The 18,121-nt window shown below is 50.9% G+C and overlaps 1 protein-coding gene across 4 annotated transcripts in view; it reads left to right on the top strand.

Moving 5' to 3' along the window:
- Positions 1-18,121, top strand: part of IQSEC3 (IQ motif and Sec7 domain ArfGEF 3) — a 128,397-nt gene that overhangs the window by 65,318 nt on the left and 44,958 nt on the right. For all 4 annotated transcript variants that reach the window (XM_054167623.1, XM_054167626.1, XM_054167625.1 and 1 more), the window contains exon 3: positions 13,455-13,743. In XM_054167623.1, coding sequence (XP_054023598.1) covers positions 13,455-13,743 — 289 coding nt within the window. The remainder of the gene's footprint in view (positions 1-13,454; positions 13,744-18,121) is intronic.

Here is an 18,121-nt window from a genome sequence, read left to right as displayed (position 1 = left end):
ACGTCTTCCAGTATGACAGATGCCTGTGATGTCCTGAATACACTGATGTGAGAGTGGTAGGTCAGGCTGCACAAGAATAGGTAGTGCAGAATGGCACTGTGAAAAGCATTGCTGTGCTGTCACAGGATCACAGGATCAGAGGATGTTAGGGGTTGGAAGGGACCTCTGGTGATCTTCCAGTCCAACCCCCATGCCAGAGCAGGACCATAGAACCCAGCACAGGTCACACAGGAGCACATCCAGACAGGGATGGAAAGGCTCCAGAGGAGACTCCACAGCCTCTCTGGGCAGCCTGCTCCAGGGCTCTGGGACCCTTACAGTCAAGTTCTTCCTCATGTTGAGGTGGAACTTCCTGTGCTGCAGTTTCAATCCATTGCCCCTTGTCCTATCCCAGGGCACAAGTGAGCAGAGGCTGTTCCTGTCCCTTCCTTCCTGACCCCCAGCCCTCAGCTATTGATAGACATTGATCAGATCCCTCTCAGCCTTCTCCTCTCCAGACTAAACAGCCCCAGGGCTCTCAGCCTCTCTTCACAACACAGCTGGATCTGATAAGCAGATTGTCTTAAAATGCAGCATTTTGGGCTAGATCCTCCACTGACCTTGGTGCAGTCCCCTGGCATAATGCTGTTTAGCACCAGCCATAGTTCTGCTCAACAACACATCAGGCTTGGTTGTGTCAAGGCAGACTCCTGTTTTTCTTAATGATATGCCCCCAAAGGTTCATGTTTGGGTAAGTATAGGAATGAGAATCATTTTCATTCATCACAGGCCAGAAAAGTTCAAGTGGCCCTAGGGGAACAGGAGCTTGTAGGACCAAATGTGTAAGCTGCTAAGTTATCCTGTTTCCCAAATGGGAATGAAGACAATTGAAAAGGGGAGTAAGACCTCAGGGAAGGGAAGTGACATGAAGTGGATCAGAGTGTGAGTGAAGCAGCAATAACAAAATAGGTTAGCACTTGGGAAAGTAGAGCTTTGTGCCTGCCATGTCAGGCTGTGGGGGTGGTCACCAGCTTGGGGAAGGAGGAAGCAATGCTAACCATGCTGTTTCTATCTCGGTCTTCAGGCACAGGCCAACCCAAAACCCTGGATCTGAAAGTTCTGGCAAAGTTAAAAATCTGGTTCATATCTGATTTCCTTAGCTGAGGAATGGTGTTTGGACTGTTTGTATTGAGGATGGTGCTTTGCTATCTTGAAGAGGATCTCCTTGCTTTGACACAAGCCTTCTACCTGGCTTCAGTTACCACAGGAGATAAAATGGCTGAGATTTGTGAGAACAGAAACAAAACTGATCTGGGTTACACAAGGGTCTTTGTGAAGCACTTCACTCACTGCCTTCAGAAATGTGCTACCCTGATCCCTTAGGAGGGAACCCAGGGTGCAGTCCAACCTAGGGTCTATCGCAACAGGTGGAAAAAGACTACCGCAGAAGCCCCTGCCCAGGTCTATAAATGCCAAGAGCTGCGTTTTTCACCCAGGTCACGTGGAGCTGGAATAGGAGAGTGAGGGGCTGAGGGGATGTGCAAGGTTCCCTTGCCTTGTGGAGGCTCTGTGGCTTCCCAGCCCTGAATTCATCTCTTCCAAGCACTGAGATTCTCTCTTCTGCCTGACTGCACCGCAGGCTTTTGTCATCAAATCTGGTGATGCTCAAACCTGCCTCGGGGACCAGGAGCCCAGAGATCTGAGTTGAAGTGGCAGCAAGGCTGCTGCTGAGAAGCAAAGTTTCTCTTTTGGGGGTGCTGAGTGGGCAGTTACACTAATGCAGGATGCCAGCTGTTTCTTCCCTCTCTAAAAGGTCGTGTTTACCAAACGTTGCAGAGGCAAGAGAGGGCTGGGGTTAAAGTAATTAAACCCTGTGGAGCAGGCCCTCCCTGTGCCTGTGCTGTCCACTTGGCACTTCCCACACCTTAGTGTCAAGCACAGGCTGTGGGACCTCCTAGTCTAACAGCACAATAACCAGCCTAGGGTGTCAAGCATGGATGTGTGATGAGCATCTGAGAAAGCCTCTGTAGTTCCTAAGCTGAGCCTTGTGTTCCCGAAGCTGGTGAAGCAGGAGGCATGGCTGGGAGTGGAGGAAGAAAGAGAGGGCTGCTAGACAAGTAACCCCAGTGTCACTCTAAGATGTCACCCAGACATGTGGGGACTGTGGCAGCCACACCATCCAGCAGAGCCAGCCTTGCCCAGGGAGGTGGTGGAAGCCTCGTTCCTGGAGGTTTTTAAGGCCAGGCTGGATGTGGCTCTGGGCAACCTGCTCTAGTGTGAGGTGTCTGTGCCTATGGCAGGGGGGGGTGGAACTGGATGATCCTTGAGGTCCCTTCCAACCCTGACAATTCTTTGATTCTATGATTCTATAAACCAAACTTCTCATATGGTGGGAGTGCCTTAGCTGTTCCAGGTCACCCTCTGGAAGAAGCCTGTTTATCTCCATGAAAAAGTAGAGATGCCAGTCCTCAGGTGACTGAGGTTAGTCATGCATGGTCAGGGCATGGGGTGCATCAGAAAAGTTCAGCTCCTGTAGTGCAGTTGTGTAGCAAAGGACACAACACCACAGCCAGATGGGAACTGCACAGCACCTGGGGCTCCTGTCTGAACACCAAAGCCAAAGAGGAGGCCCTGGCTTTGGTGTGTTGGACCCTGTGGGGCTTGAGGCACTTGCTAGTGTTATTACATTTTCTGTCTGCTTGATGTATGTCTCACTAAAACCACTTCAAACAATGCTGAGGAGATGTTACCTGCTTCAGTCTGTGCTACAGGATGTTAAATTTAATTGGTTTGCAATATATTTACTGTGCTGTGCTGTCAAATCTGTGTGTGCCAGCCCTTTTATGAAACAAGCAATATATTCTGGGCTGGGTAATGAACTTGGCTAATTATCATTAATTCCTCCTGGGTAAAACTAGCGTGAGGAGATGGCTTGATGCCACTGCTATGCAAGGTGTTCTGTGAATGCAGACAGAATCAGGATCTTGTTCCTGTATTTATCTGTGTTGGGGGAGACTGTCTGAGGAAGCTGCAGCTCGGCTGGCAGGGGATGATTTGCCAAGCTCAAGTTCCAAGTTCCCTGCCTCTCTGGCAAGACTTTTGCTTTCCATCATTTTCAGCAAGCTCCCAGAGACCATTGCATCCAAATCTCCCTGAGACCTAACTTGAAAGCAAATTGGAAGTGATTCTTTTGCTCTTGGCTCCCCAGCATGTCAGAAAGCTCCGAGCCCTAAGAAATCTCATCACAGATCACCAAGTCTGTCTCAGCCATTTCCTTCCTTGAGTTCTGGTCAGCCCATTCACATATTTGAGTGTCCTCAGGGCATGCTGAAATGAAGCCAACTGAAAAGGCACTTGAGACACTGCTAATTGGGCAATCCATTCTTATTGTTTTTTTAATTCTCTGAGCAGGGAGGGGAGAGAGGACAGAGGAAAGGCTCAAATGTCTTAAGACAGAGGAGCACAGGTCCTTGCCGACTCACGGCTTGCACTCTGTTCTCTCGGCATTAGCTGGTGACCTCTTCGTGGAATCTTCCATGTGGCACTTTGCAAGGGTTTTTTATTCTGACATCTCTGAAGCTTTGAAGCCTTGTGTGGCTCTCAGGCCATGATAATACTGATCACAGCAGAACACAACCACCAAGTGATCCTCACAAGGGACTCTGTGAGATGGGTTCCTTCATTTCTGTGGTCCTTCACAGCTAGGCCGTGTAGTCTTGCCTCAGTTCCAGGTCACAACCCCGCACCCTGACCATGAGTACCATGAAGATGTTTGGTAAGTTATACATGGCAAACAGCATTGTGGCCTCTCCTGGAGTGACACAGGGACAGAAAAGGGAGGTGAGATCAGCCTCTGTAGTACTTTTGTAACACCTCACACCCATAGCTTCCTCCTATGTAATTATCTAGATCTTTTTGCACAGCCACCATCCTCTTCTTGATGAGTGAGAGCTGCCTTGATTTCTTGCACTGTCTGTGAGAACAGGAGCTCTCCTGGCCCTAGCTCCCTGTTTACTCACTTGGCTACCCTGTAAATGCCTATCTGGTTCCGACATTTGCCAGCAGGGCAATGGAATGCAATGTCTGGAGCATCCAACTTCACATCACCATGGTCCAGCTCCACAGCTGGGTGACAAAAGCACAGATCCTTGCCAAGCTGCAAAAGCATTTCCAGCAGGAAGGATGTGGGGAAGAGTTTACACAGAACTGTACCATCCTGGTGCTACAGGAACTGAAAAGCAGGGGAATCTCTCCCAGGACAGGGTGTGGTGCCAGCTACTCTGCACAGACCGGGGGAGAAGATGCTGCCAGCAAGGCATGGATGGACTTCCTGAGTTTGATAAGTTAGTGTCACTGATTTGGACTTAAGGCTTTTGCAGTAACAGGAAGGAATAAAACAGGAAGCAAAAAAATACCCTCTACATAATACCATTTTCCCTCTACCATCTCCCTACATCCATCCCTTAGTGTGCTCCATACAGAAAAGCTCTGGGAGAGCTGCACCCACAAGCTGAATATCAGAAGTCCAACTTACCCACACTACAACAACAATCTGTGGGTGCCCAGCTGAACTGTCCCAGTGAGAGCTTGTTCACATCCTGCTTTCTTGATGCAAGCATTAGAATTCATCCCAGAACCCTGATATCCCTGTTTTGAAATTCAGCCCTGAGTGTCTGCAGGCAGCACCTCTGTTAACAGTCCTGGGTTCTGTCTGCGGCGTGCACGTGCGAGCGAGCAGTGCAAAAGCAGCAGGACACATGTGAGACATCAGAGATCCTTCCCACAGAGGATGAAATCTCTCTGTAATCATGACTGAGCCAGTTGCTGTGGGTCATAAAAGTCACATAGGAGCAGCTAGGAAAAACAGCAAGATGATTTTGCTTTTCTGTCTGATTGCAAGTGATGTACATTAATGTTAGAACTTCCAATCAAACAGAATGCAAAGGCAGTAGGAACCTTCCCTACCTGATTGCATGACTAGCAGAAAAATACCTCATTCATCATGCAAGAGTAGCTTTAAATACTGTGAGAGATGGTGGGGTGTGATACTTTAGGCCATCAAGTAAAGAACACTGATCACAGTTGGAACTGCAGGGGTGATGCTGAGGTGTACAACTAAATTAACCTAGTTGGAGTTTGGCCAGGACGTTGGGATTCACACCTTAGACTCTGCATGGCACTTTGCAGAGTGGTTAGAAAAATGTTCTCATCCAGGAAATATTACTGTGCACTAGCTCCATTCCCTTCCTTCCCGTCCCACAGCCAGGGAGGCTGGTTGCTCACTGGCCAAGAGCAAGGAAGTGGATCTCCATGGTTCTCACAGAGGTCTTCCATTCTGCAGTGTCTGTCCTTGCCCTACTTGTCTTGCCTACTGTTGGGGTGTGTTTGTTACTGTGATTACAACAGCTCCTGAGCCTGTGCTTACCAACAGAATCTGTGCTCTACCAGTGCCAATCAATGTGCCACTCAGGACAGTGGGGAAAGAGCAGAATCCTTACATCTATATTTCACTCCAGCATTAGTTCTGATCTTTAGCAGTGCGTTTTGTCTCTCATGTTGGGGCTTCATCAGTGGCTGCTGCTGGCCAACAGAGTACAGGACTCCCTGCAACACTTCAAGCTCGGAAACAGGTTCAGGAAAGGACTACATCTGGGAGGAACACAGGGTGGTAAGCAGAACCATAGGGCTCTAGTGCTGGCATTCAGGCTGCGAGGCAAACACTCTCTTTGGCCCTTTCCCCATCGCTTCTAAGTGACTGAAATTTAGCAGCTGGAGCTGAAGTTTCCCAGGTTTGCTCTTGCCCAAAGGCTTCTCGAGATGTTCTTGCCACTATGTGAAAGTAGTTCATCCATATTTTACTTTATTTTTTTCCCCACAAAAGACCATGCAGAAACTATTCCCACTTTGAGTGCTTGCTATTGCTTTCTGAGCAGCACAACGGCCAAACCAGCAGGGGGTTATGAAGCTTATATTTAGCATAAAAACATCGAGCTGAGAAATGCCTTTGAGTGCTTGTGTGGAATCTGATTTTGCTCTGACCGAGTTTTGACCCTCAGAGAGTGCTCTGCATAATCACAATCCATTCTGCATGGGTGTGTTCCCTGGGCTCAGAGAGTGCTTGGGGAAGGAGTACCTGTACCTGTGGTTAGCTTATGTCCTTATCCTACCACAGCTTCTTCAGGGGCTTCAATTATGCAGCATGAGTGGGAGTGCTGAGCTCTGTGGTGCTTCTCTCACGCCTGTGGCTGAATGTGTGCACTTAGTGCTTGCAATCTTAGGGCTCCCTTGAGTCTTGAGGAATAGCCTAAATACTGAAGGAGGTTAAAGGGGGATTCTGAGCATTTTGTGTTGGTCCAATGCCATCTCCCTCACTGGCCAAGGTGAAATTCAGGTACTTAGGGTCAGATGCAGCCCAGTTATAAATGGGTAGGTCCATGGAGACAGGTTCAAGGTCAAGCTGGGGTGTCAGCCATTCTGTGGTTCAGAGCCCAGAGGGGAAGTGTGTGGCAGAGATGGATAACAGCAGTCTCACTGCAGCAGAGACTGACTGCTCTGGGCTGGGCTGAAAAGGGGCACCTGTGAAGGAGATATTTGTGCAGGCCCTAAGTCTATTAAGCCATTAAGGTCTATTAGTGCTCTAAGGGTCCTGGCAAGGCTTTCCAGAGAGCCTGGGGAATCTTCATGCCAAGGGCTCAGGCCCAGCCAGCATGGATTTAGGAAGGGCAGGTCCTGCCTCTCCCACCTGATCTCCTTCTATGATCAGGTGACTGCCTGGTGGATGTGGGGCAGGCTGTGGATGTGGTCTACCTGGACTTCAGCAAGGCCTTTGACACCGTCCCCCACAGCAAACTCCTGGCCAAGCTGTCAGCCCCTGGCTTGGATGGGAGCACACTGCGATGGGTTAGGAACTGGCTGGAGGCTGAGCCCAGAGAGTGGTGGTGAATGGTGCCACAGCCAGCTGGCAGCCAGGCACCAGTGGTGTGCCCCAGGGATCAGTGCTGGGCCCCATGCTCTTTAACATCTTCATTGATGATATGGATGAGGGGATTGAGTCAGTCATCAGCAAGTTTGCAGATGACACCAAGCTGGGAGCAGATGTTGGTCAGTTAGAGGGTAGAAAGGCTCTGCAGAGGGACCTCGACCAACTGGACAGATGGGCAGAGGCCAATGGGATGGCATTTAATAAGTCCAAGTGCCAGGTGCTGCACTTTGGCCACAGCAACCCCATGCAGAGCTACAGGCTGGGGGCAGAGTGGCTGAGAGCTGCCAGGCAGAGAGGGACCTGGGGGTGCTGATTGACACCCACCTAAACATGAGCCAGCAGTGTGCCCAGGTGGCCAAGAGGGCCAATGGCATCCTGGCCTCTATTAGGAATAGTGTGGCCAGCAGGAGCAGGGAGGTCATTGTGCCCCTGTACTCTGCATTGGTTAGGCCACACCTTAAGTCCTGTGTCCAGTTCTGGGCCCCTCAGTTTAGGAAGGACATCGAGACACTTGAAGGTGTCCAGAGAAGGGCAACAAGGCTGGGGAGAGGCCTTGAGCACAGCCCTGTGAGGAGAGGCTGAGGGAGCTGGGGTTGTTTAGCCTGGAGAAGAGAAGGATCAGAGGTGACCTCATTGCCCTCTACAACTACCTGAAGGGTGGTTGTAGACAGGAGGGGGTTGGTCTCTTCTCCCAGGCAACCAGCACCAGAACAAGGGCACACAGTCTCAAGTGTGCCAGGGGAGGTTTAGACTCGAGGTGAGGAGAAAGTTCTTCACTGAGCGAGTCGTTCGTCATTGGGATGTGCTGCCCAGGGAGGTGGTGGAGTCCCCGTCCCTGGAGGTGTTCAAGGGGAGACTGGACGTGGCACTTGGTGCCATGATCTAGTCGTGAGGTCTGTTGGAACAGGTTGGACTTGATGATCCTTGGGGTCTCTTCCAACCTTAGTTACTGTGATACTGTGTGATACTGTGATATTCAAGAGTTGACTGGAGAATGCCTAGATAATGCCTGGCTGAAACCAGTCCCCCCAGGCAGGAGTCTGGGGGTGATAAGCTGGAGCCAGGGGTGAAACCAGCAGCCCAGCTGCAGTGCATGTACACTTATGCACGAAGTAGGGGCAACAAACAAGAGGAGCTGGAAGCCTTGTTGCAGCAGGAAAGTTATGATGCAGTTGCCATCACAGAGCCCTGGTGGGACGACTCACATGGCTGGAGCACTGCAATTGACAGCTACAGGCTCTTCAGGAGAGACAGGCAAGGAAGAAGGGGTGGAGGGGTGGCCCTGTCCATCAGGGAGGCACTAGATGCCATTGAGCTGGAGATCAGGGACCATCAGGTGGAGTGCCTGCGGGTGAGAATTAGAGGGAAGGCCAGCAGGGCAGACAACCTGGTTGGAGTCTGTTGTAGACCACCCAACCAGGAGGAAGATGTTGATGAAGCATTCTATAGGCAGCTTAAGGCTGTCTCAGCATCACCTGACCTTGTCCTCATGGGTGACTTCAACCTGCCTGACATCTGCTGGGATCTCAACACAGCAGAGAGGAGGCAGTCCAGGAGCTTCTTAGAGTGCATGGAGGACAGCTTCTTATCCCAGGTGCTGCGTGAGCCTACCAGGGGCAAGGCTCTGCTTGACCTCCTCTTCACCACCAGGGAAGGGCTGGTGGGGATGTGGTGGTCAGAGGGTGTTTAGGGGCCAGTGACCAGGAGAGAATTGAATTGTCAGTACTCAGCCAAGCTAAGAGGGGCAGCAAGAAGACCTCCACTCTGGACTGCCGGAGGGCAGACTGCAGGTTGCTCAAGGAACTAACTCAGAAGGTTCCTTGGGAAACAGCCCTTAGAAACAAAGGGGTCCAGGAGAGCTGGACCTGCTTCCAGGAAGAACTCTTGAAGGCTCAGAACAGGCTGTGCCAATGTGCCAGAAGATGAGCCCCAGGGCAGACAGCCTGGATGGGTGATGAGCTTCTGAAGGAACTAAGGGGCAAAAAGAGGGTGTATCATCTTTGGAAGAAAGGGGAGGCAACCCATGGAATGTTTAAGGATGTAGCTAGGTCTTGCAGGAATAAAATTAGGGAGGTAAAAGCACATTGGGAGCTTAGACTGGCCTCTGCTGTGAAGGACAACAAAAATCCTTCTATAAATATATTAACAGCAAGAAGAGGGCAGGGACAACCTCCACTCCTTGGTGGACACGGAGGGGAACGTTGTAACAAAGGATGAGGAAAAGGCAGAGGTACTTAACACCTTCTTTGCCTCAATTTTTACTAGCAGGACAGAATGTCTTCCAGACAGCTGGGCTGCAGAGCTGGCAGAAGGAGTTAAGGAGCAGCATAGTTTTCCTTTGTTCCAGAATGGGGTAGTTGGTGATCTGCTTAGATGCTTGTATCCCCACAAGTCCATGGGAGCAGATGGGATCCATCCTAGGGTGCTGAGAGAGCTGGCAGATGAGCTGCCAAGCCACTCCCCATCATTTTTCAGCAGTCCTGGCTCACTGGAGACATCCCAGAGGACTGGAAGCTGCCAACGTGGTGCCCATCCACAAGAAGGGCCGGTTGGATGAGCCAGGGAATTCCAGGCCTGTCAGCCTGACCTCAGTGCCAGGCAAGGTTATGGAACAGTCATCCTGATTGCAGTCACACAGCACTTAGAGGATGGCCAAGGGATCAGGCCCAGCCAGCATGGATTTAGGAAGGGCAGGTCCTGCCTGACCAACCTGATCTCCTTCCATGCCCAGGTGACTGCCTGGTGGATGTGGGGCAGGCTGTGGATGGAGTCTGCCTGGACTTCAGCAAGGCCTTTGACACCGTTCCCCACAGCAACCTCCTGGCCAAGCTGTCAGCCCATGGCTTGGATGGGAGCACACTGCGATGGGTTAGGAACTGGCTGGAGGCTGAGCCCAGAGAGTGGTGGTGAATGGTGCCACAGCCAGCTGGCAGCCAGGCACCAGTGGTGTGCCCCAGGGATCAGTGCTGGGCCCCCCCATGCTCTTTAACATCTTTATTGATGATCTGGATGATGGCATTGAGTCCATCAGCAGTAAATTTGCAGATGACACCAAGCTGGGGGCAGGAGTTGATCTGCTGGAGGGTAGAGAGGCTCTGCAGAGGGACCTGGACAGGCTGGACAGATGGGCAGAGGCCAAGGGCAGGAGATTGAACACATCCAAGTGCCAGGTTCTGCACTTTGGCCACAGCAACCCCAGGCAGTGCTACAGGCTGGGGTCAGAGTGGCTGAGAGCAGCCAGGCAGAGAGGGACCTGGGAGTGCTGGTCGACGGTAGGCTGAACATGAGCCTGCAGTGTGCCCAGGCAGCCAGGAGAGCCTATGGCATCCTGGCCTGCATCAGGAACAGTGTGGCCAGCAGGAGCAGGGAGGTCATTGTGCCCTGTGCTCAGCACTGGTTAGGCCACACCTTGAGTCCTGTGTCCAGTTCTGGGCTCCTCGGTTTAGGAAGGAGGTTGACTTGCTGGAAGGTGTCCAGAGAAGGGCAACAAAGTTGGTGAGGGGCTTGGAACACAGCCCTGTGAGGAGAGGCTGAGGGAGCTGGGGTTGCTTAGCCTGGAGAAGAGGAGACTCAGGGGTGACCTTATTGCTCTCTACAACTCCATGAAGGGAGGTTGTAGCCAGGCAGAGGTTGGTCTCTTCTCCCATGCAGCCAGCACCAGAACAAGAGGACACAGTCTCAGGCTGTGCCAGGGGAGGTTTAGGTTGGAGGTTAGGAGGAAGTTCTACACAGAGAGAGTGATTGGCCTTTGGAATGGGCTGCCCAGGGAGGTGGTGGAGTCACCATCATTGGAGGTGTTCAGGAGGAGACTTGACAGGGTGCTTGGTGCCATGGGTTAGTTGATTAGGTGGTGTTGGATGATAGGTTGGACACGATGATCTTGAAGGTCTCTTCCAACCTGGTCTATTCTATTCTATTCTATAAACCTTAGCAGCCTTTGAAAATGGCCCTACTCTAATCAGAGTGAACTCGAGACCTTCAGCCTTCCCTCCTAGTTTAGGTTATTTTGTGATTCTACAGGCCTGCTGGTTGTTCTGTTAGCAGTGCACACAGGATATCATGTCACTCACTCAAACTCTAAGCTGTGTGACAGAAAGCCAAGCAGGTGCCATACACTAGAGGTGGTATACACCTACAGCCCTGCAGAGCAACAACCCCAGGTGCTGCAAACTTGTGCACACACTTCACATTCTACCATGAGCAAGCAGTAGAGGTCCTCAGTAAAACAGTGCCAAACATATGTGTGAGTGTGTAGAGGGCCATAAGGTCAGGGAGTATTTCCTGGCATTTGTAGTCCAGTCATGCTCCAAGGGAAGTCAGCTAGCTCTCTAGTCTGCTGCCTTGGGCCCTGATCTGCCCAAGGAGATCTGGATAGCACACTGTGCACTGTGGTCTTGATTCAGCAGAGCAGTTTGGGGGGATGTGTCTTGCTGGATCCAAGCTCATGCATCTGGCTGAAACTGCTTTGTAGGGCACACTCCAGTTCCCACTGAAATACTGCAAGGAAAACATGATCAAATCCACGCTCCATGGTCATCCCCTGAGCTGAGGAGAACAATTGCAGCTCCGCTGCTGCCAGTAAAAATGTTACAGTGAGAGCTATCAGGGAGGAGTCTTTTATTAATGCCTCCTGCAGTGTGGATGGATATAGAACAGCAGAAGTTAAAAATGCTTTGCACACACAGCTCTGGGCTTAGAAAAAAGTACTTGTTATGTAATATCAGGAAGAGAATAAGGGAAGGTTCCATAAGGTATGCAACCTAAAAGGAGAGTTCTCTGCCTCGTGCTAATGGTGGCATTTCCTGCTTGCTGAGTATGCAGATGTGTCATGTCACTGTGCTTTGGTAAAGAGGATTGTACAGCATTGCTGTACTGGCTTCTTCTGCAGAGGTATATTTAAGTCTCTCTGGTGACTACAAGCATGTGTCTATAAGAAGAAATATCCACCTTTAGATACTTTATCTATTTTAGTTCTGGAGCTGTGGTACTGTCTTTGGCTCATCAAAATTTGGAGCCCTTTTAGTAACAGTGGGAATATTTCTGAATTTGATTGTGAAATGTGCTGAGCAGAGGAGCTGCAAATGGAGAGGATAAACTTCCTGTTAAAGTACCAGAAAATATGCAAAAGTGCTCTGGGGCTTAGGAGGCAAAGTCTATTTACAGACTTGTGCTCTTAAGTTCATACAGCACTTTGGAAAATGAGAAATGCTGCTGTGTAATTCAGGCACCACAGAAAAGCTGATTTAATGTCCCTGATTCCACTCTGACATCAACACCAATCATAAAATGATTTGTTATCTAGATGAAAGCAGAACTAGTCATATGAGGAGCGAATCCAAGAGAAAGAAATGTGATTCAGAAGCGAATTCAATGATTTAATGGTGTTTAAACACAGGAGGCAGTACCCATCCTCAGTTCCAGTGGAATGAAATGCATTGGTTCTGTAGTAAATATTACCCCATAATCACAGACTGTTAGGGGCTGGAAGGGACCTCAAAAGCTCATCCAGTCCAACGCCCCTGCCAGAGCAGCATCACCTAGAGCAGGTCACACAGGAACACATCCAGGTGGGTTTTGAATACCTCCAGAGTAAACATTGCAAGGAGACTAAGGTAACAGCAAACACTCTTATGGTTCAAACAGCGCCCCAGAGCACCAAAATTTTGTTTAAAATTGGATGATTTTGGAAAGTATTTATCAGGAGAGCTCAAGGACAGACCTTCTCAGCACTTCAGTGGGTCAGACACCTGCTATCCCCATCCTGTCTGGAGCAATCTGGCAGCTCTTTTAAGTGGGCACTGTTGCCAGGTCCTGGCTTCACACAGTTCATGTAGTGGCTGACAGGAGAAAGGAGAGTTTTCCCTTATGGACAAGGTCTCAGTGGCACAGCAATCTATAGGCTTCCTTCATGGGATCTCTGCAGTCTGATGTGGCTGTGTTGCAGACATGCTCTGAAGAGCCAGAAGCTCAGGGCCGGCTGGCTCTGTTGCATCTTTATGCTTGCAGCTCTTCAAGAGTTCCTCTGGAAACTCTGCAACATCCAGCTGCCCCTGCCCTGTTCCCATGTCCCTAGAAAAACTAGATGCTTGGAATCCAGGCTCTGTTTCAGGTGGGGCTCTGGGATGCACAGGGAGATGCTGAGCACTAGGCAGTGAAGGCACAGGGATGACTGCCAGGTGCTAGCTGCTCCAGAGAGCATGAGAGGTGTCTGTTGGCCATGGCACCCTCCTGAGTCCCTCACCTCCACAGAAGCAGCCTGGCAGTTCCAAGGGTCACAGGACCAGTTTGTGCAGTGGGTGCAGCACAGATGCTGCTCCTGTGGAAGGAGGGATCAGAGCTTTGGCTGCTTCCATCAGCAAGAGAGGCCCCTCACAGCCTGGGCTCCCTCAATACTCAGATGCAGCTCAGTGAATGAGTAGAGCAAACATGGCTGAAGTTGCTCCTGAGTGGAATGCAAGCAAATAAACAAGCGAACCGTTCGTTTTGTTCACAGTGACGATCCCAGCGGGTCGACAAGCAAGAGAGCCGGGTGTGAAACAGAGGATCCGGAGGAGGCCGGCAGACAGAGCGGCCAGGAGGGCAGGTCCGGCGCCCTGACGCTGCAAGGCCAGCCCGCAGCGCTGGCTGAAGAGCAGGCGGCCGGGGGCTCCCCGCTGGTGCCGAAGGCAAGCCTCCACCACACGGGCTCCCCAGTGCGGCTGCAGCGCAGCAAGGGCACGGCCTCCTGTTCCCATGCAGCCGCCTCCGATTATGAGCTCTCCCTTGACCTAAAGAATAAACAGGTACAGAGGCTTCCTGCCCAGGCTGCGGGAGAAGGGGACGGGGCGGGTGGGCTGCATTCCACGTGTGCTGGGCACCTTTCAGCAGGCACTGCAGCCGTCCTGCACCTGCAGCGTTGGCCCTGCCTGAGCGCTCTGACCCTCCGGCTGCGTGGGGCTGGCGGAGGAAGCAGCTCCCTCCGCTCTGGCTGTGATGCCCACACCTGCTGGGCTCTGCGGCTCGCTGCCTGGGCTCTGCGGTCCCAGGTGGACGCGGATGCTCAGCTCCAAACTGTAGGCTGGGCTGCGGGCAGCCGAGGGTGCACCTGCTCTGGGCATACCTGCATGAGTAGTGTGGTTGGACGAGATGATCTCCAGAGGCCCTTCCAACCCTTACCGGTGCTATGAGTGTGATTGTAAGAGCTGTGGCATCCAGAGGTACTGCCTTGCTCACAAGCATGCAGCATCTGCAGGGCTCCCAGCAACTGATTGTCCCCTAAGACCTCCCTGATGGGAGAGATCTCCAAGAGCCACCTTACCCTTTTGGATCATGCTGCACAGGCCGCTGGTGCACTTCACATCAGCCGCTTCAATGCATGAACTTTCAGGGCAAATGGGGTTTATTCACTGAGTGTCCTCAGTGGTGTCTCTCATGATGTTTGTGTGTTCCTACCATTACTACCTTCAGTCCAGTGATGGATGCTGAAGACACAGAAAAGTTTACCAGACAGAGAAAATAATTCAGTGCTTGAAGTTGGGAGCCTTGCTTCCTGTGCTTGGGGCTACAGCCTAGCTCCAGAGCATGAGTATGAACATCTCTAGCTGCATCTCCTGATGGGCTCCCAGCAGGAGATAGTGGGACAGGGGCTAATAGCAGCTGGCCTCCTCCTCACTCAAAAGCAGTGAGGTGGAATGTGCCTCCTGCCCTGCGTCTCTGCAGACTGCAGCCCAGGAGAGCTGCTGTGTGAAACAAAACCTAAAGAATCGTTCCTGATTTTTCCCTTGGATGGCAGCTCAACCAGAGGCTGTTTGATATGCAGACCCTGCAGTATGTGAGATGAAGAGCACAAGCAAATGCTAGTGACAGTGTCCAGATTATATTCAGTGGGAGAATTCAGTGGGAGCTGTGCTGCTGCAGATAAAGGGTCTCAGCTAATGACATTCCTACAGGAGAAGCTGCTGCTTCTGGGACCTCTCTCTGCCACTTCCCTCAGGGCATTGCTGCTGTCCCTAAACATACATGTCAGATCAATAGCCCAAAAAATTCCTGAGCAGAAAGGAGACCTTGGCTGTTCAGCTCTGTCTTTCTGAAAATGCTACATACTCAGTCTGTACAGAGTTCTTGCTTCACACCAGGAAAAGAAACAAGAGGCACTAATTAGCTGGCTTCACAAACTAATGTGACATCTCCTCAGGGTGAGCCAGATCTTCACTGCTATATATGGGCTTAGCTTCCTCAGTGTCCTCATGCTGCTCTGATTTGTCCTGGGGAGTGCCTGTCCTGTGTTATTTTAAGTGTAAGGTCATGTTGTCCTATCGCTGTTCTCGCAGCAGAGGCCAGGCCTGCCCCGGATGCGTGAGACAGACGTGTTAGCTGCTCACTCATTAAATTCTGATGCCCCACGGAACTGGCCTCACGGGCACTTAGCCTATCTTGTAGGTGAAAACACTTCTCACAGCAAAGGGGTCTTTCACTTGTGTGCTCCTCCACCCTGAGCTGTGTCCACAGTGGATTGCCTCCCTATCTGCAAGGGGAGGTTTTCAGGGAGTGAAAGGTGTTAGTTCTTCCAGTCTTGCCCTCTGTTTTCCCAGGTATTCCTGTCAAATCTACTTGTCAAGGAGTTCTCTTGAATAGGAATAATGGTGATAAGGTGCTTAGAGTCCCAGTAGTTCCAAGGTCAGAGCACAAATTGAAAGACAGTAGTGGCAAAGTAAGAAAAACAGGTGGAAGGAGGCATCTTTAGTGTGACAGTGCAGCTGAAGTCACAGCTTTTGGGAGAGAGGACTGAGTGCTGTTAAGGAGGCAGGGTGCATACAGCTATCCTCAGCAGGGCTTGAAGGTCCAGGCCCTCTGCTAGTCATTGCCCCTCAGCATCCTACTAGCTGGTGAGCGGGGTGGCAGCTCTCCTTGCTCTCTAGCCCATGGAACAGGGCATGCTGACAGTGCACCGAGCAGACCTGCACTGTGCTGGGAGGCTGGAAAGGAGCCTCAAGTGCTGAAGTCCCCCTGTGCTGGGACTCATTTGTAAAGCTGGGACAGCAGAGGGGATCACAGCAGAGAGGAGCATGCTTCCCTTTGTGCAGCAGGGTGGATGAAGGAAAATGTTCCATTAACACATGGCCTCTGCAGCAATGGCCTTCCATTGTGAGAGGCTGTGGGAAGGAGAGGCATTAGGAGTGGGGGACAGATACCTGGTACCCTCTTTTTCTCACCTTCTACAATGGATGCAGCGACCTGAGTGTCCCTCACTGGGCCTGATTCTCATCTTGCTAACATGATGGCACGTCACTGTGCCCAGTGGCAGCCTGGGTGGAAAACCAGTGCTGAGAATAAGACCAGGCTCATTCTCTCCTGGCAGGCTTATGAATTTATGCCCTATGGGCAGCAAAGCCGTGGGGTGTGCATCTCAAATGTCTGACCGTATCCAGGCCTGGCACCTTGGCTGGCCTTGGTAAAGCTCCCTTCATGTGCAGTCCCCCGTGGCAATGGATATTTCCCAGCCATTTCTAATTCAGCCACAAGGCCTGAATTGCTCAGGCTGAGTGTTCATATTGAGGCCCAGAAATGTATTAAGCTAATTATTCTTTTAACTCCCCCCCGCCCCCCCTCCTGCTTTCCCCTTCCTTTGGCGCTGGCTGTTGGATCATTCCCCAGAGAAGAGTAGCTTTAAGTAGGCAATTACTTGTGATTCATAGGGTTTATTAGGAGTGAGAGAAGGCCAATCATGTCTGGCCTTTCTCTCCTCTCACATGGGAAGAGAAGGCTTCTCCAGCAAGCCAGACATACATCTCCATTACCTGTGACTGCTGTGGTGCTAATGGATGCCCTGTCCTCCTCTTGAGAAGAGAAAACAGTCCACAGCTGTGTGAAATTCCTAATTCCTTTAGTGTCAGTTATCTCGACCCCATAGCAAATGTGAGCAGCTCAGGTATCAGTAAACAGTCAATGGCTGGGTTACAGCAAGGAGAGAGAGGCAGAGATGAACTTGTAGCAAGCAAGGGCAGGGAGGACACTTCTCCATGGGCGTGCTGCTGCTAGTTTTGCCAGTCTTCGCAAACACCTTTTGGACCAGTCTCTGGTCCCTGTTGTCCCAGGTGCCGGTCCACGGTTGCTGTGGACAGGGCTGGATGGCAGTGAATTGCACACAGACTCTGTCTTTACACACCTGGTATGAGCTGGGGAACAGACTGGGTTGGGAGTCCTCTTGCTTTACATCTTGTTCTACTCCTTAATGCTTCAGCCGTGTGGGACAATTGAGATAATGGACTGCAAAAAGGTGGTGATGTTTTAGCAGGGGACTGACAGCTTTCACCATTCCTTCAGACTTTTAGAAGGATCTCTCCTTCTTTAAAGTCTGGCTTTTGGGGAACTGTCCTTGCATGAAGCAAACTGGCCTTTTACTTCAGACAAGCAGTGACATCTTGTCTTGGCCTCTAGTAAGACCAGAGCATATGAATTTGTGTTTTCAGAATGGCTGTCACCTCCTTGGAAACCTCAAATTACAAGGCTTTTGCTTCTGTCTTATTTTGCACTGTATCATTGTTCTTCCCTCTGATAGCTGTGCCTATCCCTCCCATTCGTTCTTCTTTCCCTCCCAACACAATTAGCTCTACATTTCCATTAACCAGACCATTATATTCAGTGCTTATGGTCAGTTGTCAGTAATAGCTGTCTGGGTTGAGCCTGTGCAGGTCATTGGTTTAATTCCTGTTTATCTGTGTGAGTTTTCCTCTCAATGCAAAGGCCAAGGGATAGCTCAGATGCTTTCCAGGGGGGGAATTGCAAGTTTGAAGACATGCAGCAGGAGTGCTGGCTTTATGGTGGTATTAAGTGATTTTAGCAATAAGGACAAAGAACTTCCACTAAACTCTTCTGCTTGCAACCCAGAATCTTTTTTTGCCCCCATATTCCTGTTTCCCACCACCTCAACCTCTGCAGATAAGCAGAGACCTTTCATCCAAGAAGCCTGCTGAAAGGTCTCGTGGTAACAGAACCTGAATCCATGATCATTGTGTGGGTGATTTTTAGCACCAGTTCTGCAGATGCTTTTGGGCAGGGCAGCAGGGACACTACTAGCCCAGTGCTTTTTCAGTTAGGAGGAAGCAGAACTCTGAGTCAGCTGCCTTTAGAACTGGAGGGGCCAGCCCCACTGCTGAGCAAGCTGCTCGTGTTTCTCAGGGT

The sequence above is a fragment of the Dryobates pubescens genome, chromosome 15 (genome assembly GCF_014839835.1).
Source record: "Dryobates pubescens isolate bDryPub1 chromosome 15, bDryPub1.pri, whole genome shotgun sequence".
Lineage (NCBI taxonomy): Eukaryota > Metazoa > Chordata > Aves > Piciformes > Picidae > Dryobates > Dryobates pubescens.
Note: the sequence above shows the minus strand (reverse complement) of the source record. Positions and strands in the feature narration are given on the sequence as shown.